Source organism: Mesoplodon bidens (genome assembly GCF_964165515.1).
Source record: "Mesoplodon bidens genome assembly, chromosome: 1".
Taxonomy (NCBI): domain Eukaryota; kingdom Metazoa; phylum Chordata; class Mammalia; order Artiodactyla; family Ziphiidae; genus Mesoplodon; species Mesoplodon bidens.
In genome coordinates this window covers 70,448,344-70,476,312 of record NC_138176.1, presented here as the reverse complement: position 1 = coordinate 70,476,312, position 27,969 = coordinate 70,448,344, and the positions used below count along the sequence as shown (strand labels likewise).

General features: G+C 48.2%; 1 protein-coding gene across 2 annotated transcripts in view; it reads left to right on the top strand.

Moving 5' to 3' along the window:
- Window positions 1-27,969, top strand: part of CRMP1 (collapsin response mediator protein 1) — a gene marked incomplete at both ends in the record, with an annotated part of 76,393 nt that extends 48,424 nt beyond the window's left edge. For both annotated transcript variants that reach the window (XM_081230914.1, XM_081230915.1), the window contains 7 exons: window positions 74-194; window positions 3,069-3,225; window positions 6,094-6,235; window positions 6,908-7,078; window positions 14,310-14,489; window positions 17,180-17,345; window positions 27,878-27,969. In XM_081230914.1, coding sequence (XP_081087040.1) covers window positions 74-194; window positions 3,069-3,225; window positions 6,094-6,235; window positions 6,908-7,078; window positions 14,310-14,489; window positions 17,180-17,345; window positions 27,878-27,969 — 1,029 coding nt within the window. The remainder of the gene's footprint in view (window positions 1-73; window positions 195-3,068; window positions 3,226-6,093; window positions 6,236-6,907; window positions 7,079-14,309; window positions 14,490-17,179; window positions 17,346-27,877) is intronic.

Below are 27,969 nucleotides of genomic sequence, written 5' to 3'. Positions count from 1 at the left end.
AGGAACTCAGGGTGGGTGGTGCCTCCCACCTCTCCTCTCCCTCCTGTGACCCATGTATTTGCTGTGTCTGCAGCTGGAGGCCGAGGCCGTGTTCCGAGCCATCACCATCGCGGGTCGGATCAACTGCCCTGTGTACATCACCAAGGTGATGAGCAAGAGCGCAGCGGACATCATCACTCTGGCCAGGAAGAAAGGTACACAGCCCAGTGCACGGGCCTCCTGCGGGAAGCTGCAGTGTGAGGAAGGGGCATGTCCAACAGGCTCAAGTTCACTGATGGAGCCACTCCCCAGGGCAGAGACATTCTGCCAGTTGCCTGCAGCCTGGGCCCTGTAGGCCAGGTTGAAAAGGGAGCTTGGGATGGTGGGCAGGCACAAGATGTGCAGTCGTTCTTAGGTTTGATTCCTGGGGTGCCATGGGCCCCGGGTGTGACCTTGGGTAAGTGGTCTGAGCTTCGGTTTCCCCATTTGTAGCTAAGGTAATTATCCCCTCCTTGTGGGTCACATGAGACCATGTATTTTAAAGATCTGTGAAGAGTTCCAAGTTCTCCCCTGGGTTTCAAATCAAAGAAGTGATGGAGCCAGGGCTGCATCAGCTCTTGGTTCCTGCCCACCCCCTTTCTGGTCCTCTCTCTGGGCCCTTCATCCTGGGTCCCCTATCTAGGGCCTCTTAGTGGGTGCCTGAACCCAGGCTCCACCGTGGGGCCCACACAGAGTCTCAGCTGCAGGTTGGGAAGGAAGAAGGTGTTTTTCCAGAGCTAGAGGGTCTGGGGACAGCCCCGTGCTGGACATAAAGGGAGTGTGGCAGGAAGGCAGCCTCCAGCTCTAAGACTTGGACGCACTACTTAGCCTCTCTGAGCTACTGTTGTTTCGTCTCGAAACGGACCCGATGGGCTCACAGATGTGAAGTTCCAGCCAAGTCCTTGGAGGGTCCTGAGGGCTCCTGAGGACCCTGGGGCACAGGCGCCACTGGTGCTCTGAGCGGCTCTGACCTGTGTGGTGGCCATTCCCCAGGAGACTCAGAGGAGCCGCCCGAGTGTGGTCCCCAGGCCTTCTTGACTGAGGCCCACAGTCCCCAACACCCACCAGATAGAGAATGAAGGTTGCCCAAAGCAGCCTTCCTTCCCTAACTCAGGGTGAGAGAAAGAGAATGACAAAGGAGGTAGCACATGTCACACGAAGACAGTCGCTAGAATCCTTTCATCCTATGGACATTCACCAAGGATGTTCACCCCCCGGACAAGGCCCACCCGTCTACTTTCTGGGAGTCGTATGAGGGTGACCGGCAGCTCTGGGTTGGCGGGGGCAGCCGGGTGGAAATCCACAACAGCAACACAGCCCTGACTGCATCCACCGCCCTCTGCATGCAGGATGCTCCTCCTTTCTTACAGGATCCCTTCATGGGAAGTGTAAGTGGCTCTATTCTTAAAAATCTTTAATTATGTATTTTATTTCACCTAATATATCCAAAATATTCATTCCACGTGTAATCAGTATAAATGGATTAAGACATTTTGCATTATTTTTCTGTACTGTCCTTGAAATCCAGTGTGTATTTCACCCTTACAGCACATCTCGACTCAGACCAAATGCCTGAAAGCCACATGTGGCTGGTGGTTTCCATATGGGACAGAGCAGCGTTGAACCCCCAATACCTAGTTTTAGTATTTTTAAGGGCAAGCTGACGAGTAGAGGCATTGTACAGAGAGGGATCTAGGTTAGCACAGCTTGCTGAGGACCAGCCCCAGGTTAAAGATGAGGAAACTGCCGCTCAGAGTGGTAACAAGAATCTGGAAGCAGCGGTAAGCATGCCGGGGAGCTAAGCCTACAGGTCCTGGAGCTGCCGAGAAGTAAAGAGACCACCACCCTCTCATGGCTATTTCAATTTAAGTAAAGTTAAGTACAATTTTTTTTTTTTTTTTTTTGCGGTACGCGGGCCTCTCACTGTTTGGCCTCTCCTGTTGCGGAGCACAGGCTCCGGACACGCAGGCTCAGCGGCCATGGCTCATGGGCCCAGCCGCTCCGTGGCACGTGGGATCTTCCCGGACCGGGGCACGAACCCCTGTCCCCTGCATCGGCAGGCGGTCTCTCAACCACTGCGCCACCAGGGAAGCCCTAAGTACAATTTTTAAGTTGGTTTCTCAGTCGCGTTAGCCCTGTTTCTTGTGCTCCAGGGCCACGTGAGGCTGGTGGTTGCTGTCTTGGGCAGAACCGTCCAGAGCAGTCCCAGCACCGCTGTGCTGTTGGGAGTTGCCGTCCCGGAGCCAGGCTGCTGGAGCCCAAAGCCTGCCTCTCACTTGCCGGCAGGGTGGCCTCGGACTGATGCCACAGAACCCTGGGCCCACGTCGTCCCCTTGGCACTTTCTCTGCTGTGGGGATTCTCACTGGGAAGCCTGAGACTTTGCCCCTGGGCTTTTGTTCTGGCAGAAACACATGTGGCCCACTCCCTGGAAGGCAAGCTGGACTTTCGGGAAAGTGAATGCTTAGAAAGGAGCCTTCCAGTAGTGGGTTGGTGGCCACACATCCTGGCCCCTTCGCCGCTGTGGCACAGGATGGCTCTGAGGCTCCCGAGGTCCCCAGTGCACTGAGCTGCACGTGCCCAAGGCCATGACTCGGTGATAACTCATCTTTCCTTGGCTTCTCTCTCTGCCTTGTGTCACTTCCTCAGTCCCCACCGAGTTGTTTCCTGGAATCACCTCCGAATAAAACTCTTGAACTCGATTTTTCATTTGAAGGTCTGCTTTTGGCGGAATCCAAACCGAGACAGCACATCAGGTCTCTGTGCTTTGGTTGAGCATCGTAAAAAGAGATAATAGTCAAAAATAGTCAAATCCAAATGCTAAAAGCATTCACAGTCCAAAAGGTTGCTGAGCAGGACAGCGGGGCGCTGAGTGCCTGGTGGCCAAGGAGCTGGGGCTCTGGGGGTGGTGTGTGTGGTGAAGCCTGGGGGAGGGATGGGCAATTCATCCCCAGTCTCATTCTCCAGCCTCGAGATCCTACTTTCCTGCACCTGCATCTCCCATGAGAGACCATTCGCTCTCAACCATGCGTGTTTGTGTTTGCCTCCCAAGGCCCCCTGGTTTTTGGCGAGCCCATCGCTGCCAGTCTGGGGACGGATGGCACCCATTACTGGAGCAAGAACTGGGCCAAGGCGGCGGCCTTCGTGACCTCCCCTCCCCTGAGCCCGGACCCTACCACGCCTGACTACTTGACCTCCCTGCTGGCCTGGTGAGAGCCCCGGGGGTGGCGGGCTCGTGGGCCTGGGCAGGGGGGCAGGACTTTTGGGGGTGGAGGGTTGAAGGATAGGAAATCTCAGCTGGTTCAGACACACTTGGGAAGGGGCCTTGGGTTGGCTGCCCAGGAGACCTCAGAACAAAACCCTGGGTGGTTTACAGCAGGCCTTTGGGCCTTTGAGTCAGTAACCGCTCCATTCATGTTTATAGGTCACCTCCCATTCATTCAGCGATATTTAAGCACCGTCTGTGTGCCCGTCACTGTGGTGTATTGGGAAACACCCAGAATTAGGAATGTGAAACCAGGATCCTAATCCTGCCTCAAACCCTAATTGGCTATGTCACCCTGGCCACGTCACATAACCTGTAATGTCTCTGCCTCAGTTGACGCATCGGCAAAGTGGGGAGAATACAGTACCTACTGCAGAGGTGGGTGTGAGACAGCGTAGGTAAAAGGCCTGGAATTCAAGGTTCACAGCAGCCACTGCATTACACTCTGCTTCCTGCACACAGTAGGAGCACAGCTACTTTAATCCCTTCTCTGCCATCAGCCAGTGTGAGGGAAGAGCACTTAAGGCCACGGGAGAAGGCTAAGCGGTGAGGTGTGCAGGCTGCTCTGGAAGCGGAGATGCAAGCTTGGAAGGCTTTCTGGAGGAAGTGACATCAGGCCCAGAGCTAGGGGATGCATAAGAGTTTCCCTGAGGGGCGAAAATAAGGTGGGACTTCTAACCAGAAGGAACTATAAGGGGGTGAGGGTGTGTTCTCCTTTTCCTAAATGCTGCAGCAGCCCATGGCATACCTGGCGTCTGCAGCCCGATGTCTGGTGGGCAGCTCCAAGTCCAAAACAAACCCCCCATCTTCCCCCATGAAGCTGCTGCTCCCACAGTCTTGCCCATCTCAGGAGGTGGCAGGACACGGACCAAAGGCCCTGGCATCTGGCTGCTTCTCGCCTCCTTGGCTGCAGCCATCCTGGCTCAAGGGCCATCATTTCTCACCTCCTGACAAGGCTATTTCCATACTGCCCCTTCCACACCCTTATCGCATCAAAAGACGCTCAGATATTTTAAAACCGAAATCAGACCAAGCCAGCCCTCTGCCAGGAGACCTCCAGAGGGTCCTTTCCTCTCAAACAGAAACACAAGTCCCCACAATGTCCCTCAAGGCTGAGCCTGATCTTGCCCTCACTCCTCACTAACCTCGCCTGGTCCTCTTCTCCCCTTGGCTCCCTCGGTCCATCCCACTGGTGTCACGCTAACTAGACCCCAGGCAGGATGGTGCCACAGGGCCTTTGCACTCACCCTACCCCTGCCTAGCACTTTTTTCTTCGTCATCTTGTGGTTTGCTTTTTGCCAACTTCAGATCTTTGCTGGAAGGTTTCTTCTCAGTGAGATAGTTCTGATCATCTTCTTATAAACGGCAGTCCCAGTGCTACTCCATCACGCCCCACTCACCCTAACTCTCATTCTCCTGACTGTATGTTCCTGACTCCCGCCCCCCGCTCACCCTGCACTGGAATGTCAGCTAATGAACACAGGAGTTTGTCTCTTTCTGCTTATAGATGCATCCCCATTGCCTAAGACCATGCCAGACACAGGAAGTGTGCAAATACACCTTTGTTGAATAAATGAGTGAATGTCACATCCAAATATATTTCTGTACGTCTACATGATTGCTAACATGCCCTGGGGCCCCGAAATGGAGACTGGCCTCTGCCCTCGTTGAAAATCACAAAATAAAGCTCCACTTACTCCATTGATTCAGTTGCCAGTTAGGGACTCATCATACAGCCCCAGAGTATTTTCTCTCCAAAGCCTGAGTGACAGAAAAGCAAACCCAGTGAGCTTGTGTCACTTTGCTACAACCAGTGAATAGCATTTTGTCCTTCGGGCACAGCACAGAAACATTAGCCAGGCCTTACATCAGCAGCCTTACAGAGGGAGACCAAGGTCAGCACATTATGGTTTCCCATGTGACCTGGCGGAGACACGAGGCCAGGGACATGACCAGCCTTCCAGCACGAACATCCATGACTCTGTGAGACACACAGGCACGTGCTGGAGGCTGGGTTTTAGTCACTCACTTATTTATATATTCATTCAGTCACTCATCCATTCATTCCTTGGCTCCACTCAGTTTTTTTTTCTTCGTTTTTAAACCTTGAGATGAAATTCACATAACATAAAATTCACCGGGCACTCGATTTTAAAGAGAAGAGGTGGAGGATGGAGAGAGGAGCAAGGGAGTTGGCATCTTTGGCGCCTGCCGTGTGCCAGGCAAGTAGCTCATTGTCTCCTCAGGGTGATCCGGGATGGAAGGTTCCATTCTCTTTCCCATTTTACGCATGGAAAAAAGAGGAGTGACTTGCCTGGCCAGGAGGTGGCAGTTCTGGGATTTAAAAGCAGCCCCGTTGGATCTGCAAAGTCAGATTGCATCAGGGGCTATTCAGGGGTCTAGTGAGATGCATGGAAGCAGAGTCACTCTGTTGGCCTCTAGCATCTTCTGTTCTCAGCAAGTCTCTCCTCACAGATGCCTGCAGCATCTTGAGGCCCTGTGGCCTCTCTTTGGGGGGTGAAAGAACAGACCCACTGCCCCAGGATCAGAGCGTTTTAGGGCAGGAGGAGGCTGACCCGGAGAGCCTTACCTGGACCAGCTGGAGCCCACACTCAAACAGATGCACAGGCCTCTTTCCAGTCTTCAACAAGACACCAAAGGCCACAGGGCCTTCCGGTGTCACTCAGTAAGGCCTGTGATGTGCCCCAGATCTCTGTGGGGTTTGAGTTTCACAGCCTCTTTGGGCGTCTGAAGTCAGGGTCCGCTCCTCATGAGCTCAGGTCTGAGCCCCACCCTATTCTGTCTTTGCCAGTGGAGACCTGCAGGTCACAGGCAGCGGCCACTGTCCCTACAGCACTGCCCAGAAGGCAGTGGGCAAGGACAACTTCACTCTGATCCCTGAGGGCGTCAACGGGATAGAGGAGCGGATGACCGTGGTCTGGGACAAGGCAGTGGTAAGGCGGCGCCGTCTCCCTCCTGGAATATTCTAGAAACACCCCTCCTGCCCATCAAAGCCATGCATTATGCACTTCTGGTTCTTAAAATTCCCTTCTTACTTTGAGGCAGAAGCAGAATGCACTAGGAGGGCACACGGAAAACACGTGACCCTTAAGAAAGCAGCGCAAGTCCTGTGGTGTCCTTTGCATTTGCAGCCGTGACAGCAGCTGTCCTTTAGTCTTTAAGGATGAAAATGTTTTGTTTTGTTTTGTTTTGTTTTGAACCACATCTTAGTCCACGTAAAGATGACTTTGTAAACTGTGTGTGTGTTCGGGTTTGGGGTTGAGAGTGGGTATGGAGGCTTCCTGTTGTGTAAGGAATCCCCAGGTCACACCTTGATCACTCACTTGAAACAGTAGATTTTTATTTTCTGTTAAACTTGGGCCCAATGAAACTGACCAGATGTCAGAGTGGCCGTTGTGGAAATGTCATCACACCTCTGAATGGTTAATTACATTTCCGCTCTGATGAAGCCAGGCCTCTGGCGCTCTTTCTGGGTGGCCTGGTTTCATCAGGGAGAGGAGAAAATTCCAGAGTCCTTGTAAGGACTCCTGTTGGCTGGTTTAGATCTGTGCCCGTCTGCCCCTTTGTTATGAGATGCTCTTTTCACCAATGGATCTTGCCTTCAGGCTACTGGCAAGATGGATGAGAACCAGTTTGTTGCTGCTACCAGCACGAATGCAGCCAAGATCTTTAACCTGTACCCCAGAAAAGGGCGGATTGCCGTGGGCTCAGACGCCGACGTGGTCATCTGGGACCCTGACAAGGTGAAGACCATAACAGCCAAGAGTCACAAGTCGGTAAGTTCTGGTTTATTAGTGACACTCCTGGCTTGGGTGAGCAATTCTTGCTCTGCAATCATTTTAGAAGCCTCTGGTTAAAAATGACTTACGAATTTTCCAACTAGAATGTGATCTGATATCTGGCATGACTCGGTCTTTCAGATTTCTCCTCCAGTTGGTGAGATAGGGAGAAGGGTTTGGAGCAGGCTCAACTAAGCTGTTCTTGCATGTGTCTCTCCCACGTCTCTCTCTCTCTCTCTCTCTCTCTCTCTCTCTCTCTCTCTCTCTCTCTCTGGGGCTCCTGTCTACAGATGCATGCTTTCTTAAACAGCTGACTCTGCTCTTAATTCCGTGGAGTAAGCCATCAGGCTCAGAGAGGGGAAGTATAAGGTCCAAGATTCTTTCTCCAATTTAGTTATCAAGCTGGAGAGGGTTTGATCTGCTCTATCAGAAACCTACTTCAGTTTGGGGCTGGGCTCGCAGTCATCAAAGGAAAGGATTGGACTGACTCGTGCACACTCCCCCGGGCTCCAAGCCCCAAGCCTATGGGTGTGGGTTTTCTCTGCCCTTTGTATCTTACATGCCCTTGATTTCTTCACTCATCCAGCAAACCTCTAAGGATGCAGAGAGACGCAGGACATCTTTCCCTCCCTAAGTGCTTGCTTCAGACCCACTCTGCGTGGTCAGCAGCAGTCTTGGGTCCAGATTAATGTTCACGCTCACAAGACACAGAGTCCTCAGCCTGGTCCCTGGTTCACCAAAGTCTGTTACAGGGCGTGGGCTGGGAGGCAGAGCGTGTGCACCCAGCATCTCTCTGCAGTGGGAGTCCTCACCCCCCTCGGCTGCCATTCCCCAGCCCAGTGGTCACTTGCTGGTGAGGGGCGAGACCACGTGCATGGGGACAGAACACCAGGCACAAGGAAGCCTCAAGAGAAAGTGACAAGGACCACTTGTAGCAGCTCATGAGTGTGGCCCCCAGGTCCCCCTCGGCCACAGGACCCATGGCCTGGGGACAGAGAGGTCTGTCCAACTTATCAACCAGTGGTCATTCTTTTTTTTTTTTTTAAGAAGATGTTGGGGGTAGGAGTTTATTAATTAATTTATTTATTTTTGCTGTGTTGGGTCTTCGTTTCTGTGCGAGGGCTTCCCCTAGTTGTGGCAAGTGGGGACCACTCTTCATCGCAGTGCGCGGGCCTCTCACTATCGTGGCCTCTCTTGTTGCGGAGCACAGGCTCCAGACGCGCAGGCTCAGTAGTTGTGGCTCACGGGCCTAGTTGCTCCGCGGCATGTGGGATCTTCCCAGACCAGGGCTCGAACCCATGTCCCCTGCATTGGCAGGCAGATTCTCAACCACTGCGCCACCAGGGAAGCCCAGTGGTCATTCTTAAAATAACCAGAGCTCCCTGATGACAGGCTGGCTTCCCTCACCCCCCTCCCTGGGGACAGGTCAGGAGGAAATGAGCCTGAGGTAGCCTCCCCTGGAGAAAGGTGTATGCTGTTCTCCACACTCACCGCCCAGCAGACACACGACTCCGTTTTAATTACTATGGATGCGGTGATGGGCACAGACCAGGTGGGGTCTGGGAAGGCAGGAGAGGCACGCTGCCCCCCAGGGGTGTCAGCTCACAAGGCCGTTGCAGTCCAGGGAAGAAGTGGACACCTGGGTCAAGGAGCAGGGGTTCCAATTGTTATCAAACTCCAAATATTATCAAATATTATCTTGTAGTTCCTCTGTGCTTACATTTTCCACGCATCATCTCACTTAATACAATAACCTTCTAAGTTAGGTATGTTATTATTTATGAATAAGTAAGAAAATGGACAGAGAGAGTATACGTGTATTAGTCTCCTGGGGCTGCTATCACAAAGTACCACAAACTGGTGGCTTGAAACAACAGAAATTGACTTTCTCACAGTTCCGGAGGCCTGAAGTCTGAAATCAAGGTGTCAGCAGGGCCGGGCTCCCCTGAAGGCTCTTGGAGAGAATCTGTTCCATGCCTTTCTCCTGGCTTTTGGGGTCGCTGGCCATCCTTGGTCTGTAGATGTGTCACTCCAGTCTCTGACCATCTCCCTATGTCTTATCATCTCCTTATAAGGACACCAGTCATTGGATTTAGCGCCCACTCTACCCCAGTGTGACCTCATCTTAACTAATTACATCTGCAATGACCCTATTTCCAAATACAGTCACATTCTGAAGTACTGGGGGTGAAGACTTCAACATACCTTTTGGGGGACAATTGAACCCATAATAATAAGTCACATACCTGAGATTACCCATGTGAGAAGGAATGTTTCAGATTCGTTAAACTGGAAAAGCGTGCCCTCTCTGTCCCAAGCCGGATTTGAATTATTTTCATAATAAGAAGAGGACAATTCAGGATGCCATGAGACCAGTTGGCCACAGCGTTTTTGTCTGTTCCATTTTCTCCGTTTAAAGCAATGCAATTCACATAGTGCAGGAAACAAATGTTTTTCAGAACATGGATTGAAAAAGCTGTCTTAGAGGTTGGTTTTATTTTTTCAGTTTTAAAAACATTCCTTTTGACGATGAAAATCATTTCTTATATCTTGATCGGTGATTAAAAATTCAAATCTACTTTTCTGTAAAAAGAACACAACTTTTATTCTTTCATATCTTTGTGGGAAAAGTATTTGCTTCAAAGTATCACACCATAGGTCACATACATGCTTGTATATCCAGAGACTACCTAGTTATTTTACACTCTTTATGTTTAGATATAATTCATGTGACATAAATTTCACCATTTTAAAATGTACAATGCAGTAGTGTGTTTAGTATATTGAGAAAGTCGTACAATCACCACTACTAATTCCAGAACGTTTTCATCCCCTCAGAAAGAAACCCAATACCCATCAGCAATTATTCCCCATTCCTCCTCCCCAGGCCCCTGTCAACCACAAATCTGCTTTCTTTCTGGATTTGTTTATTCGGGACATTTCCTATAAATGGCATCACACAGTATGTGGCCTTTTGTTTCTGGTTTCTATTTACCTGGTATCATGTTTTGGAGGCCCATCCACACTATAGTAGGTATCAATCCATTCCTTTTTATGGTTGAATAATCTTCCACTGCTTGGATAAACCACATTCATCCATTGATGGATATAAACATGTACCATGCTTATCCACTCATCAGTGTCAGGCTATCTTTTTTTTTTTTTTTTCTCTCCGTACGCGGACCTCTCACTGTTGTGGCCTCTACCGTTGCGGAGCACAGGCTCCGGATGCGCAGGCTCAGCGGCCATGGCTCACGGGCCCAGCCTGTCCGCGGCATGTGGAATCTTCCCAGACCAGGGCACGAACCTGTGTCCCCTGAATCAGCAGGCGGACTCTCAACCACTGCGCCACCAGGGAAGCCCCAGGCTATCTTTTATAGGACATAAAAGACTGAGGAACAGTAGTTGCTTCCTGGGAGAGGTACTGGGGAACTGGGGCTCCAGGATCGGAGACACAACAGTTTTTTAAATCATAGTCTTTTGTATTATTTGAGTTTTTACATTGTTCATAAGTACCTTTAGGAAATAAAACAGTTACCTTTTATTTATTTTTTTTAACATCTTTATTGGAGTATAATTGCTTTACAATGGTGTGTTAGTTTCTGCTTTATAACAAAGTGAATCAGCTATACATGTACATATATCCCCATGGGATAGGGAGGGTGGGAGGGAGACATAAGAAACAATTAGCTTTTAAAACTCTATGTGTGGGCTTCCCTGGTGGCGCAGTGGTTGGGAGTCCGCCTGCCGATGCAGGGGACACGGGTTCGTGCCCCAGTCTGGGAAGATCCCACATGCCGCGGAGCGGCTGGGCCCGTGAGCCATGGCCGCTGGGCCTGCGCGTCCGGAGCCTGTGCTCCGCAACGGGAGAGGCCACAACAGTGAGAGGCCCGTGTACCGCAAAAAAAAAAAAAAACTCTACGTGGTTGTGGGACTTCCCTGGCGGTCCAGTGGTTAGGACTCTGTGCTCTCACTGCCAAGGACGCGGGTTCGATCCCTGGTCGAACCCTGGTCAGGGAACTAAGATCCCGCAAGCCATGCGGCGTGGCCAGAAATAGAAAAATTAAACGAACAACAACAGCCCAAAACTCCATGTAGTTGTGAAATATAGAATGTGACATCTGTGGGTAATATAACCTGAGCCTCATAAGAATTCCCCAATTGAGGAATGCCACTGTGGCGTGTAATGTGTCCTTCCACTAAGAAGACAACTAACAGACCATGCTGGGTTGAATGAGTTGGGCAATTGTCTAGTTTGCGAGGTAAGTGATTTGCTTCTTGTACTGCCTTTCAGTATTTACAATCCACATTTGGGCTTCAGCAAAATTGTAAATTACTGCCTAGCGGGGTCACTTCAGGGTGACTCAGGAAGTGCTAGATGAGCAAATGTTAAAACTGAAAACAGATCTTCTGCCTGGGGCCTGGGAGGCAGCGGCCACAAAGAGTATAAAGCATAGTATTAGCAGCTGTTTGTAAAAAATCAACATGATTGTTTCCCCGAAGCCCTGAGTATGCACCTAAAAACCATCAAAAACAATAAGAATCCATCAGCTGATTTCAAATCAATATAAAGAATTGATACCTTTTCTATGAGATAATTAAAGAGCACTTTGAAAAACAGAATGGAAATCAAAACCCTGTTTCTAATAACAATCAAAACTAAAGAGTTCCATAAGCGCAAGTCCTTTTATGCTAAAAACATTCAATAGAGTAAAAATATCAGTTCTTTCTAATTTAATCTATAAAGTTGAATTCATCACATCAGAAAATGGAATGGAATTGTTTTTTAACTAGAAAAACAGAGTTCCTAGATGGACAATTTGATAATAGCCAAAACATTTCTAAGAAAAGGAAAACTAAAGAGAGAGCGCTAATCATCCCAGTTATTAAATCATATTATAAAGCTACAGTGATTGAGGCAGTTTGGTATTAGCAGACGAGAAAAGAGAGCCAGGCAATAATAGACCGACCGCATATATGAGAGTTTGGTTTCAACAAAGGAGACTGTTAAAATTACACAAAGTCAGTTATTCAACCAATTGTGTTTGAATACCCGGCTCATAGGGCTAAGCGGCTGCTGTACTCTTGACCACAAAACTAATTCAAAATGGGTTGAAGATTGAAATAAAGTTATAAAAGGACTAGAATAAAACACTTTTTTAAAAAATGATCATTTTGAAGGGGAGAAGACCTTTCTGAGCAAGACACAAAACTTAGAAAATACAAAGGAGAAGACTGGTCTGTTTGTTTGACCACTGACTACGTACAAATTAAACCAAGAAAAAAATCCCTCTATATTGCAGCAAATGATAATATTTAATACTTTATGAGATCAAAAGGCAGAGGACAGACAGGGAAGTTTGGTAATACACAGTATTGGCAATACACAGGACAAACAAAGGGAGAGATTTTTTTTTTTTTTTTTTTTTGCGGTAGGCGGGCCTCTCACTGTTGTGGCCTCTCCCCTTGCAGAGCACAGGCTCCGGACGCGCAGGCTCAGCGGCCATGGCTCACGGGCCCAGCCGCTCTGCGGCATGTGGGATCTTCCCAGACCGGGGCACGAACCCGTGTCCCCTGCATCGGCAGGCGGACTCTCAACCACTGCGCCACCAGGGAAGCCCGGGAGAGATTTTTTAACATTGAATATGTCCTTAGAAACCATTAAGGAAAATACCAAGAACCTAATAGAACAGGATGCAAAAACGCAGTGACAGAAGAAGAAATATACAAAGGGTTTCTATTCATTTAAAGACAGATCCGATCTCAAATACAAGTCACTGCAGTGAGATGCTGTTTTTACTTGCGCCAGTGTCTGAGATGCCGGGGTTTAATAGGATGGAGCTGAGGTGGGACTAGAATGCCTATAAACTCATTGAGTTTTGTCGGGAATGGAAATCAGCGCTGCCTTTTTTGGAAGGCAAATCTGTCAAAGTTAAAATCCGTTTATGCTTTGGCCCAAAGTTCACATCTACGAAGATACTCACACGTGCCGGTGTGGACACTCAAGTGTGTTTATTGTGCTTTTTTAGCAAAAGCAGGGCAAAGACCCACGTGCTTGTCCCTGAGAATTGGATAAGTAAATGATAGTATGTCCCTGGGGTGGAATCCAGTGCAGCAGTTTAAGGAATATCAAAACATTTTTAACCCACGACATGGGAACATTGGCTGATGGGGAGCATTCTCTGAGGTAAGGAGAGAAACGAAGGTGAAACTGCAGAGCGCTTGGAACATGAGAAAGTTACTCACGCACAGAAAATATCTGGGGTTCCAGAAAGGTCAGTGTGAGGCAGGCATCTCAGTCTGAGGTCAAAGAGAGACCTGCTTTTTAAATTTACATATCTTTTGTACCGTTTGAATTTTTACCGTATTTTTCACCTACTTTTAGAATAATCAAAGAGTTTGGCTGGTGGTAGTTATATTCACTTTAGGACTAATGAAAGGAATGCATATTTTCTAGGAAATGTTTTGTCTTTCAAATGAGTAAATAAATAAGTAAATAAAAATGACCTTACCTAGTGCTGGAGGGGATTTCATAGACATGAAATTACGAAATATTCCCCCACTGCCGATGTCGCATCAATTGGTCCGATGCCTTCAGAAAATAATTTAGCAGACTTTCAAAAGCTCATATCCTTTGACCCAGTAATTTAATTTTAGGAAAAATGAAAGAAATTTTTTTTTTTTTTTTTTTTGCGGTACGCGGGCCTCTCACTGTTGTGGCCTCTCCCGTTGCGGAGCACAGGCTCCGGACGTGCAGGCCCAGCGGCCACGGCTCACGGGCCCAGCCGCCCCGCGGCATGTGGGATCCTCCCGGACTGGGGCATGAACCCGTGCCCCCCGCATCGGCAGGCAGACTCCCAACCACTGCACCACCAGGGAAGCCCAAAGAAAATGTTTTTAAAAGAAGACCCCAAAATGTTCAGTTATAGTCAGAGTGGCTTCATTGCCTAACTCCAGGAGCCCCGTTCACTTTCACGATGCCCCAGATGATATTAGTTAGATAATATAAAACCACCAGCAACGTAAAAGCCCAACAGTGAGGGGCTGATTATGCAAATGAAAGTGTACAAAGGAATATTACACAGTCCTAAAGGTGTTTTCCAGAAAGAACAAGCATTGGAAAATGCCCGTGATAGAATGTGTTGCAGAGTCACCATTAGGTTGAACAGGGCTGATGCGGAGAAAAGCCTCGGAAGCTGGATAAAAGCCCGTGGTTCTTGCCTTGCAGGCCGTGGAGTACAACATCTTCGAAGGCATGGAGTGCCACGGCTCCCCGTTGGTGGTCATCAGCCAGGGCAAGATCGTCTTTGAGGACGGCAGCATCAACGTCAACAAGGGCGTGGGCCGCTTCATCCCCAGGAAGCCCTTCCCCGATTACCTCTACCAGCGCGTCAGGATCAGGAACAAGGTATGTGGAGCCAGGGTCTGTCATGTGCAGAGCAAACAAATGTCACAGCTGCACGAGCCCCCCCTTCCTCACATGTCAAATGAGCTGGGACGTGACCTGCCTGCGTCTCAGGCTGGAGTGAGGACCAGACGAGACCGAGGAGGTGCCAGGAATTTGCCAACTGTAAAGGGCTGTGCACGTGGGGCGATGGGAGGAGTCCTGGGAGTACACCAGCCAGGACGCACATCCTGCATCATCCTGGCGGGGGTGTCTTCACCACCCCCTCTTTTAGGTGTCATGACCTTCCTTCTGCAGATCAGAACCCTGGTGCTCAAAGCAGTGCAGGACTGTCCAGCATCACACAGCTGGGAGGGCTCTGAAGCCCTTAGTGCCGTTTGGTAAAAATAAACCGCCCTAGCCCACTTGAGGGGTGGCGGAACTGCATCTAGACTCCCTTCGATCTGCCCTCTTCTTCTCCTTGCTCCCCTTCCATTCTGCATCCTCCTTCCCCCCTTTTTCTTGAGGAGTCTTAGCATGGACTCAGGAGGTCAAAGGGCGTGGAGTAGGCACAGGCTCTGTCCCGTCCCCAGTCCAGTTCAGAGGAGGAAATTTGCTCATGCTTCAGAAAGACTCCCATCTGTGATCAATCATCTTCCCTAATTAGGTCCTTCCCATCACCATGACAGCCTGCTTCCCTCACTAAAATGGCTCATGTCTGCCAGAAAGCCCAGCTTTATGTGTGTATGTGCATGGGTGTATGTGTATATGCATGTGGTGCTCCTGTGTGTATGTGCTCCTGTGCTCGCTTATGTGTTTGCATATGTGTGTGTGCATGTGTGCCCACCTGTGTATGGTCCCACTCTGCTTGTGCTTCATAAGTGGCACCAGTGCCACCAATTTAGATGCAAGAGCCCAGAGGCCTCCTGGCATTCCCAGACTCCCAGGCCAACCATCACAATGCTCTATGTCTGTTTACTGTCCCTCTCCACGCCTTAAAGTGTAGCATCCCAGGTCAAGGATACCAAATTGCACAGATGTTATGCGTCAGATAGGGAAATGATGGACATGGAGAATTAGCAAGTTAGATCCGAAAGATGGCCAGGGATAGTGATGTGGCCACAGCAGGCTGCTGAGAGACAAAGGGACTCGTGTAAACTCCTGTTGGGGACACCCACCAAGGGGGCAGAAACACACCTTGGCTGGCTTCATTCCCTGTAAATCAGTTTGAACCTGAGGTCTGTGGTTAACAGTCAGCATCTGTGAGAGGTGGATGCCTGACCTCGATGCCAACTCGTGATCTGCAGTGGCCAGGTGGACAGGTCCCCTGAGCACAGAGGCCAGGCCAGGTGGGGGACGGGCCCTGCCCCAGAACCTACGTCTGGCCAAGCTGAGTTCAGAGGTCACTGAAGGGAACTGGGGGGCAGGAACACAGGCCTGGAACCGGCTGGAACCAGGGAAGCCCAGAGGCGCAGGAAGCAGGTATTGAGAGGGATGGGGCAGAGACAATGAAATCCCAGGGCGTCAGGGGAGCAGGGCTGCTGGGGGCAGAGGATGGGTTTTCACCAAGCAGCGCTGGGCCCTTGATATTGGTGCTGAAAAAGGACCCCTTTGTTGTAGAGGAGGGAGCCTAGGGCTGGGGTCGGGTGCTGTCACCACCTGTGCAGGGAAAGAGGGACATGAAGCTGGGGTCAGGGCACTGTCACTGACTCACAGTGGGAACCTGCACATGTTCCTGGTGACACTCCGTCTCCCAGGGCCTGGGACAGACCCCCCCTTTCCCTTGGCCGTCTCTGAGCTCACCAGCAGGCTCCCAGCCTCCCACCCGAGCCCCTGCAGCTTTTGGCTTCTCTGCCTCATGGCTCTCTCTCCCAGGACAACCCTCCACCCACGGGGATGGAGGCTGTGCGCTGTGTCCCATCCTCCCTGGGGTCCAGGAGGTTTGCCCCCTGCAGTAACCCTGAGCCAGGTGCCCTCAGAGGCGGACCTCGCGTTCTCTCTCCCTGTGGTGGGTGTTCTCCCTCCTCTCTCCCTCCTCCTTTGCGGGATCACCTCCCAAACTACCTGCCCCCAAATCCACGATGAAGACGACCCCCTGACACCACCAGTCCCCGATTCAGGGGTCCTTGTCAGGGTGTCAGGGAAGTGTTTTCCTCTTGGAAATAGCTTTGGAGTCGTCCTGCACGAAGCTGTGTATGTGTCTGTGCTTGTGTGTGTATGTACATGTGTGTATGCACAGGAGTGTGCACTTGCCTGTCTTTTTATGAATGTGTGTTGGATTGTATGTGTGTGTGATGTGTGTTATATATGTTAGTGTATATATTAAACATGTTGGTGTGTATGCAGGCATGTGTGTGCACATACATGTGTGAATTGTGTGTATGCATGTGATTGTGTACTATGCATATTAGTGTGTGTGCAGGCATGTGTGTGCATGTACATGCACATGTGTGAATTATGTGTATGTGAAGTGTGTGTGGTGTACATGCATATGTATGTGTGCGTGCATGTTTGTGTGCATGCATATATGTATGCCTGTGCACGTGTGTATGCACGTGTGTGAGCAGGTGCCTTGTGTGGTGTGTGTATACGCACATGTGTGCATGTTTGTGCATACGTGTGTGTATCCCCTAGGAGACCATGGTCACTCTCCCGCACACGGGAATGCATATGTGCATCTTGTCAATCAGTTGCTCTTCTTGTCCTCTGTTTAGGTTTCTGGGTTGCAGGGGGTTCCCAGGGGCATGTATGACGGTCCTGTGTACGAGGTGCCAGCCACACCCAAATACGCGACCCCTGCTCCTTCTGTCAAATCCTCGCCTTCCAAACACCAGCCTCCACCGATCAGAAACCTCCACCAGTCCAACTTCAGTTTATCAGGTATGAAACTACAGCGGCCAAGGTTCCCCACCCCACAGTGGCTCCCAGAGCCCTGAACTCCTGAGAAATGGACCCACGGCCTCAGGCACTCGATTAGGAGCCGAAGATGGGAGTGTGGGTTCCCCTCCCCTCCCGGGGTTGGGCAGAGAGGGCTGGGGGAGGTCAGAGATCAGAGAGGGTCCGTGGGAGCAGCACAGAGATACCTGACCCTGATTTATGAAGAGTCTGCCTGAAAAGTGGCCTCATGCTCTTCCTCAACACTCTTGGGGACATTTTACACTCTCACCCATGAAGCTAAGTGTGGAGAGGGGAATCAGAGTAGCTGCCTTTGCTGGATGTACGTTCTGGGTCAGGTCTTCAGCCATCCATGGTAGTTCAGCACACACTCGCATAACTCATGACTGTTTCATCTTCACAACAGCCCTGTGTGTAGAGTGGTGTTATTCCTGTTTCTTTAAGGAGGAAATTAAGGCTCCAAGACATTCAGCATCAAAATGCCAGGACTTGGTGCTCAACAAATGTGTGCAGACAAAATCAAAAGTTCACGTGCTCCTTCAGACTTTCTGAAGGCTCTTGGGACGTGTGTCTGCAGTTTCATCAGATCGCCACACAAGGGCAGGTGTGCACATGTTGGGACATTGCCTTGGAATTTCGAATATTTGAGGTGTTAGCATGAGTTATATGCTGTGCTAGGTGCCAGGAATACGGTGATGAATAAGACACAGCTGGGCAGGCTCAGTCTATTCTAGAGGTCAGCAAACTTTTTCTTAAAAGGCCAGGTAGTAAATATTTTAAGCTTTGTGAGCCAAGCGGCAACATCTAAGACCATTTGAAATGGAACCATTTAAAAATGCAAAAAACTATTCTTAGCTCATGGGCTGTAAAAATAGGGCTGAGGGCTTCCTTGGTGGCGCAGTGGTTGAGAGTCTGCCTGCCAATGCAGGGGACACGGGTTCGTGCCCCGGTCCGGGAAGATCCCACGTGCCGCGGAGCGGCTGGGCCCGTGAGCCATGGCCTCTGAGCCTGCGCGTCCGGAGCCTGTGCTCTAAAACAGGGGAGGCCACAACAGTGAGGGGCTCGTGTACCGCAAACAAACAAAGAAACAAAACAGGGCTGAGTTTTCTCAATGGGCTGACTTCTGGTCCAGCAGGAGTGAAGGACATTTAAACAGAAAAGGCGATGTAGTTGGCAAAAGAGAGAATGGCAGGGGCAGAGAGAAGATGAAATACCAGTTTAAATTGCAAGGGTGGAGAGCCCGGCGGAAGATGGCGGAAGAGTAGGACGCGGAGGTCACCTTCCTCCCCACAGATACATCAGAAATTCATCTACACGTGGAACAACTCCTACAGAACACCTACTGAACGCTGACAGAAGACCTCAGACCCCCCAAAAGGCAAGAAACTCCCCACATACCTGGGTAGGGCAAAAGAAAAAAAGAATAAACAGAGACAATAGGATAGGGACGGGACCTGCACCAGTGGGAGGGAGCCGTGAAGGAGGGAAGGTTTCCACACACTACAAGCCCCTTCGCGGGCGGAGACTGCAGGTGGCGGAGGGGGAAAGCTTCGGAGTAGCGGAGGAGAGCACAGCAACAGGGGTGTGGAGGGCAAAGCGGAGAGATTCCGGCACAGAGGATCGGTGCCCTCAGGCACACACCAGCCCGAGAGGCTTTGGCCGCCGGGGCGGGCGGGGCTGGGAGCTGAGGCTCGGGTATCGGCTTTCAGTCGGAGCGCAGGGAGAGGACTGGGGCTGGCGGCAGGAAGAGAGCCTGAAGGGGTTAGTGCACCACGGCTAGCCCGGAGGGAGTCCGGGGAAAGGGTCTGGAGCTGCCGAAGAGGCAAGAGACTTTTTTCCCTCTTGTTTCCTGGTGCGCGAGGAGAGGGCATTAAGAGGGCTGCTTGGGGAAGCGCCGGAGACAGGCGCGGACCTCGGAGACGGGCGTGGGACGCTGGGGCTGCTGCTGCCGCCGCCGCCGTGGGGCCTGTGTGCGAGCGCGGGTCACTGTCCGCCCCGCCTTCCGGGGGGCCTGTGCACCCCGCCACTGCCGGGGTCCCGGGACCCAGGGACGGCTTTCCCGGGAAAGCGCACGGAGCGCCTCGGGCTGCTGCAACGTCACGCCGGCCTAGGCCCGCCCCACACTGCGCGCCCCTCCCTCCCCTCTGCCTGAGTGAGCCAGAGCCCCCGAATCAGCGGCTCCTTTAAACCCGTCCTGTCTGAGCGAAGAACGGATGCCCTCCGGCGATCTACGCGCAGAGGCGGGGCCGGGTCCAAGGCTGAGACCCGGGAGCTGTGAGAGCAGAGAAGAGAAAGGGAAATCTCTCTGTGCAGCCTCGGAGGCAGCGGATTAAAGCTCCACGGCCCATTTGATGTGCCCTGCGTCTGTGGAGTGCATGAATGGACAGAGAATCATCCCAAATTGAGGAAGTGGACTTTGAGGACAAGATTTAAGACTTTCCCCCCTTTTCCTCTTTTTACAGCGAATTATCCCAAATTAAGGAGGTGGACTTAGAGAGCAAGATTTCAGACTTCTCGCCCTTTTCCTCTTTTTACAACGAATTATCCCAAATTGAGGAGGTGGACTTGGAGAGCAAGATTTTTGATTTTTCCCCCTGCTCTCTTTTTGTGAATGTGTGGATGAAAGGCTCTTGGTGCTGCAGCCAGGAGTCAGTGCTGTGCCTCTGAAGTGGGAGAGCCAACTTCAGGACACGGGTCCACAAGAGACCTCCCAGCTCCACATAATATCAAGCAGTGAAAATCTCCCAGAGATCTTCATCTCAACACCAGCACCCAGCTTCAGTCAACGACCAGCAAGCTACAGTGCTGGTCACCCTATGCCAAGTAACTAGCAAGGCAGGAACACAACCCCACCCATTAGCAGAGAGGCTACCTAAAAACATAATAAGGCCACAGGCACCCCAAAACACACCACCAGACGTGGACCTGTCCACCAGAAAGACAAGATCGAGCCTCAACCACCAGAACACAGGCATTAGTCCCCCCCACCAGGAAGCCTACACAAGCTACTGAAACAACCTTAGCCACGGGGGACAGACACCAAAAACAATGGGAACTACGAATCTGCCACCTGCAAAAAGGAGACCCCAAACACAGTAACATAAGCAAAATGAGAAGACAGAAAAACACACAGCAGGTGAAGGAGCAAGATAAAAACCTAACCAGACCTAACAAACGAAGAGGTAATAGGCAGTCTACCTGAAAAAGAATTCAGAATAATGATAGTCAAGCTGATCCAAGATTCTATTTCCAAGATCCAAAATCTTGGAAATAGAATAGACAAAATGCAAGAAACAGTTAACAAGGACCTAGAAGAACTAAAGATGAATCAAGCATCGATTAAAAACACAATAAATGAACTGAAAAATACTCTAGATGGGATCAATAGCAGAATAACTGAGGCAGAAGAATGGATAAGTGAGGTGGAAGATAAAATAGTGGAAATAACTGATGCAGAGCAAAATAAAAAAGAATGAAAAGAACAGAGGACAGTCTCAGAGACCTGTGGGACAACATTAAACGCACCAACATTCGAATTACAGGGGTTCCAGAAGAAGAAGAGAAAAAGAAAGGGACTGAGAAAATATTTGAAGAGATTATAGTTGAAAACTTCCCTAATATGGGAAAGGAAATAGTTAATCAAGTCCAGGAGGCACAGAGAGTCCCATACAGAATAAATCCAAGGAGAAATACGCCAAGACACATATTAATCAAACTGTCAAAAATTAAACACAAAGAAATCATATTACAAGCAGCAAGGGAAAAACAACAAATAACACACAAGGGAATCCCCATCAGGTTAACAGCTGATCTCTCAGCAGAAACTCTACAAGCCAGAAGGGAGTGGCAGGACATAATTAAAGTGATGAAGGAGAGAAGCCTGCAAACAAGATTACTCTACCCAGCAAGGATCTCATTCAGATTTGATGGAGAAATTAAAACCTTTACAGACAAGCAAAAGCTGAGAGAGTTCAGCACCACCAAACCAGCTTTACAACAAGTGCTAAAGGAACTTCTCTAGGCAAGAAACACAGCAGAAGGAATATACCTACAATAACGAACCCAAAGCAATTAAGGAAATGGGAATAGGAACATACATATCAATAATTACCTTAAATGTAAATGGACTAAATGCTCCCACCAAAAGACAGAGTGGCTGAATGGATACAAAAACAAGACCCATATATATGCTGTCTACAAGAGACACACTTCAGACCTAGAGACACATACAGATTGAAAGTAAGGGGATGGAAAAAGATATTCCGTGCAAATGGAAATCAAAAGAAAGCTGGAGTATCAATTCTTATATCAGACAAAATAGACTTTAAAATAAAGACTATTAGAAGAGACAAAGAAGGACACTACATAACGATAAAGGGATCGATCCAAGAAGAAGATATAACAATTGTAAATATTTATGCAACCAACATAGGAGCACCTCAATACATAAGGCAAATACTAACAGCCATAAAAAGGGAAATCGACAGTAACACAATCATAGTAGGAGACTTTAACACCCCACTTTCACCAATGGACAGATCATCCAAAATGAAAATAAATAAGGAAACACAAGTTTTAAATGATACATTAAACGAGATGGACTTAGTTGATATTTATAGGACATTCCATCCAAAAACAACAGAATACACATTTTTCTCAAGTGCTCATGGAACATTCTCCAGGATAGATCATATCTTGGGTCACAAATCAAGCCTTGGTAAATTTAAGAAAATTGAAATTGTATCAAGTATCTTTTCCGACCACAATGCTATGAGACTAGACATCAATTACAGGAAAAGATCTGTAAAAAATACAAACACATGGAGGCTAAACAATACACTACTCAATAACGAAGTGACCACTGAAGAAATCAAAGAGGAAATTTAAAAATACCTAGAAACAAATGACAATGGAGACACGACGACCCAAAACCTATGGGACGCAGCAAAAGCAGTTCTAAGGGGGAAGTTTATAGCAATACAATCCCACCTTAAGAAACAGGAAACATCTCGAGCAAACAACCTGACCCTGCACCTAAAGCAATTAGAGAGAGAAGAACAAAAAACCCCCAAAGTTAGCAGAAGGAAAGAAATCATAAAGATCAGATCAGAAATAAATGAAAAAGAAATGGAGGAAATGATAGCAAAGATCAACCAAACTAAAAGCTGGTTCTTTGAGAAGATAAACAAAATTGACAAACCATTAGCCAGACTCATCAAGAAAAGAAGGGAGAAGACTCAATAGAATTAGAAATGAAAAAGGAGAAGTAACAACTGACACTGCAGAAATACAAAAGATCATGAGAGATTACTACAAGCAACTCTATGCCAATAAAATGGACAACCTGGAAGAAATGGACAAATTCTTAGACATGCACAACCTGCCAAGACTGAAGCAGGAAGAAATAGAAAATATGAATAGACCAATCACAAGCACTGAAATTGAAACTGTGATTAAAAATCTTCCAACAAACAAAAGCCCAGGACCAGATGGCTTCACAGGCGAATTCTATCAAACATTTAGAGAAGAGCTAACACCCATCCTTCTCAAACTCTTCCAAACAATATCAGAGGAAGGAACACTCCCAAACTCATTCTACGAGGCCACCATCACCTTGATACCAAAACCAGACAAGGATGTCACAAAGAAAGAAAACTACAGGCCAATATCACTGATGAACATAGATGCAAAAATCCTCAACAAAATACTAGCAAACAGAATCCAACAGCACATTAAAAGGATCATACACCATGATCAAGTGGGATTTATTCCAGGAATGCAAGGATTCTTCAATATACGCAAATCAATCAATGTGATACACCATATTAACAAGTTGAAGGAGAAAAACCATATGATCACCTCAATAGATGCAGAGAAAGCTTTTGACAAAATTCAACACCCATTTATGATAAAAACCCTGCAGAAAGTAGGCATAGAGGGAACTTTCCTCAACATAATAAAGGCCATATATGACAAACCCACAGCCAACATTGTCCTCAATGGTGGAAAACTGAAACCATTTCCACTAAGATCAGGAACAAGACAAGGCTGCCCACTCTCACCACTCTTATTCAACCTAGTTTTGGAAGTTCTAGCCACAGCAATCAGAGAAGAAAAGGAAATAAAAGGAATCCAAATTGGAAAAGAAGAAGTAAAGCTGTCACTGTTTGCAGATGACATGATACTATACATAGAGAATCCTAAAGATGCTACCAGAAAACTACTAGAGCTAATCAATGAATTTGGTAAAGTAGCAGGATACAAAATTAATGCACAGATATCTCTGGCATTCCTGTACACTAATGATGAAAAATCTGAAAATGAAATCAAGAAAACACTCCCATTTACCATTGCAACAAAAAGAATAAAATATCTAGGAATAAACCTACCTAAGGAGACAAAAGACCTATATGCAGAAAATTATAAGACACTGATGAAAGAAATTAAAGATGATACAAATAGATGGAGAGATATACCATGCTCCTGGATTGGAAGAATCAATATTGTAAAATGACTCTACTACCCAAAGCAATCTACAGATTCAATGCAATCCCTATCAAACGACCACTGGCATTTTTCACAGAACTAGAACAAAAAATTTCAAAATTTGTTTGGAAAAACAAAAGACCCCGAATAGCCAAAGCAATCTTGAGAGCGAAAAGCGGAGCTGGAGGAATCAGGCTCCCTGACTTCAGACTATACTACAAAGCTACAGTAATCAAGACAGTGTGGTACTGGCATAAAAACAGAAAGATAGATCAATGGAACAGGATAGAAAGCCCAGAGATAAACCCACGGACATATGGTCAACTTATCTTTGATAAAGGAGGCAGGAATGTACAGTGGAGAAAGGACAGCCTCTTCAATAAGTGGTGCTGGGAAAACTGGACAGGGACATGTAAAAGTATGAGATTAGATCATTCCCTAACACCATACACAAAAATAAGCTCAAAATGGATTAAAGACCTAAATGTAAGGCCAGAAACTATCAAACTCTTAGAGGAAAACGTAGGCAGAACACTCTATGACATAAATCACAGCAAGATCCTTTTGGACCCACCTCCTAGAGAAATGGAAATAATAACAAAGATAAACAAATGGGACCTAATGAAACTTCAAAGCTTTTGCACAGCAAAGGAAACCATAAACAAGACCAAAAGAGAACCCTCAGAATGGGAGAAAATATTTGCAAATGAAGCAACTGACAAAGGATTAATCTCCAAAATTTATAAGCAGCTCATGCAGCTCAATAGCAAAAAAACAAACAACCCAATCCAAAAATGGGCAGAAGACTTCAATAGGCATTTCTCCAAAGAAGATATACAGACTGCCAACAAACACATGAAAGAATGTTCAACATCATTAATCATTAGAGAAATGCAAATCAAAACTACAATGAGATATCATCTCACACCAGTCAGAATGGCCATCATCAAGAAATCTAGAAACAATAAATGCTGGAGAGGGTGTGGAGAAAAGGGAACACTCTTGCACTGCTGGTGGGAATGTGAATTGGTACAGCCACTATGGAGAACAGTATGGAGGTTCCTTAAAAAACTAAAAATAGAACTACCATATGACCCAGCAATCCCACTACTAGGCATATACCCTGAGAAAACCATAATTCAAAAAGAGACATGTACCAAAATGTTCATTGCAGCTTTATTCACAATAGCCCGGAGCTGGAAACAACCTAAATGTCCATCATCGGATGAACGGATAAAGAAGACGTGGCACATATATACAATGGAATATTACTCAGCCATAAAAAGAAACGAAACTGAGCTATTTGTAATGAGGTGGATAGACCTAGAGTCTGTCATATAGAGTGAAGTAAGTCAGAAAGAGAAAGACAAATACCGTATGCTAACACATATATATGGAATTTTAAAAAAAATGTCATGAAGAACCTAGGGGTAAAACGGGAATAAAGACACAGACCTACTTGAGAATGGACTTGAGGATATGGGGAGGGGGAAGTGTAAGCTGTGACAAAGCGAAAGAGAGGCATGGACATGTATACACTACCAAACGTGAGGTAGATAGATAGTGGGAAGCAGCCGCAGAGCACGGGGAGATCAGCTCGGTGCTTTGTGACAGCCTGCAGGGGCGGGATGGGGAGGGTGGGAGGGACAGAGATGCATGAGGGAAGGGATGTGGGAACGGATGTATATGTATGACTGATTCACTTTGTTATAAAGCAGAAACTAATAAAAAAAAATTTAAAAAAAAGAAATTGCAAGGGTGACAACCTACCATCCATTCAGGGATTACGCAGTGGGGAGCATGAACCAGTCCAGTCCATCTCACTCCCTGAGCCTGTCATGGAAGAGTTTCTCCCACACTGTGTGATCCAGTGTCTAAAGAAAACTAATATTTTTGCACAAGTGGACCCTAAACACAACTGGAATATTTCATCTGATGCTCAGTCAGCAGAACAGGGATTGGTTGCAATGCTTGGAAAACTGTGTGTGTGTGACAACACACAACCTCTCAGGGAGTTTGCACACTGGATCTCTGGTTTCATGTTATGCAATCACGATTTGCAATTAAATGCAGAGACATTCCCTTCCTTTTAGAACAACAAAAAAACAGTGAAATGCAAAGTCTGCAGGAAGTGTCCCCCAACCATCCTTCTTCTCCCTGTTCAGCACCCACTTCTCTCTAAAGCCCCAGCACTGCCTTTGACCAGCCACTCAGCAGTTTCACAGGTGACTCCATTGGATACCAACTGCACAGACACTTTCCAACATCAGGATGGACTTCAAAGACGTCCTTTTAATTAATTTATTTATTTATTTATTTATTTTTGGCTGTGTTGGGTCTTCATTTCTGTGCGTGGGCTTTCTCTAGTTGCGGCGAGCGGGGGCCACTCTTCATCGCGGTGCGCGGGCCTCTCACTGTCGTGGCCTCTCTTGTTGCGGAGCACCAGCTCCAGACGCGCAGGCTCAGTAGTTGTGGCACATGGGCCTAGTTGCTCCACGGCATGTGGGATCTTCCCAGACCAGGGCTCAAACCCGTGTCCCCTGCATTGGCAGGCAGATTCTCAACCACTGCGCCACCAGGGAAGCCCCACAGATGTCCTTTTAAATATCTGAGTGAGGTTACATCATAAGGACATAGCATGGTTTATTGAAGTACTGTCCTTTTGTACAACAGGTATTTTCAAAGTACTTGTCATGTAACCAAGCAAGGTACAGATGCTTATGAGGTAGAAAGATATTAAGCACTTGGCCTGACTTCTGGGTCCAGGAAGACACACTGTCTATCAATGAAACAATGAGAGAAAATCAAAGTCACTACTCTAAACCAAATTCGTTGTGGCTTATATAATCATATAAAGTCAGAGGTAGAAAGACCTCATCTAGTTATTTTTGTCATTGTTGTTTTCATTGAAGTCTTAATTGGTAAATCTTTAATTCCTTATGAGGTTCAGCATCTTTCATGTGTTTATTTTAAATTTCCTCTTTGGTGAAGTCATTGGGAGTGACGGTGGGAGGGGATAATCCAGTTTTCACCTCCTGGTTCCTGGGAACATGACATCGAATATAGGGCATTGGTTCAGTACACATATCATACCCTGGGAGGCAGTGCCTGACCCTAGCAGGCAGCCTAGCAGAGCTCTCAATGTAGACCATCCCAACTTCATATCAGGCCAGCATCTTCCGATCAATGAGGTTCACGGTGAATCCAGTGAATCCTGTTGTCGTGTGCTCATTGTTACACCTGCTTTGCCATAAAATTGATCCTGTGGTTTGAGGCAATAGAGTACACAATACTGTGGATAGGGGTCGGCTCTTATTTTACAGAAAAGGAAATGAGGCCAGGAGAGGGGAGTGTCTGATTCCAAATTACCCAAATTCCAGGCACCCTTTGCGCAGGAAGTGAAGTCTCCCGACTGGACCCCTCTCCACAACATCCCTCCTTCCCAGCATTATCCGTCATTCAGTCTTCATTTAACACATATTCACTGAGAGCCAGGGACTGAGCTTAGTGCTCCAATTTTAAATCTTTCTTTAACTGCAAGAGAATGCGTGAGATTGGAGTGGATGGTTGGCTTTGCAGATTTAAAACAAAGAAGGCCGCCCCCCACCCCCGCCCATACAGACCTGCCCATTGTAAACAGGGTGGGTAAACCCAGCTCCAAGTGTTCACACACAGCATGCACACATGCACACACATGCACAGATACACGCACACAATATACAAATGCACATACGTGTGCTCCCACGCATAGCACATAAAACACCCTGGGAAGAGCACAGGGTGGTCAGGGCTGCAGCAGGGTGGCCCCGGGGCCTGGGGGACATAGAAGAGGGAGCAACGGACCCCGTGGAGGTCAGGGAGCCTTCCCAGAGGTCAGCCTGGGCTGAAGGATGGTGAGGATGGAAGGCGTGTTGAGACGAGGGCTCGGCGTCCCAGAGGCTGGGGGACATGACTTGAGAGGGCACCCGGGAGCAGCACATGGAACTGGTGTCAGCAGATCTCGCTGTAGTGACTGGCTCTGTCTCTTCCAGGTGCCCAGATAGATGACAACAACCCCCGGCGCACCGGCCACCGCATCGTGGCGCCCCCTGGTGGCCGCTCCAACATCACCAGCCTCGGGTGA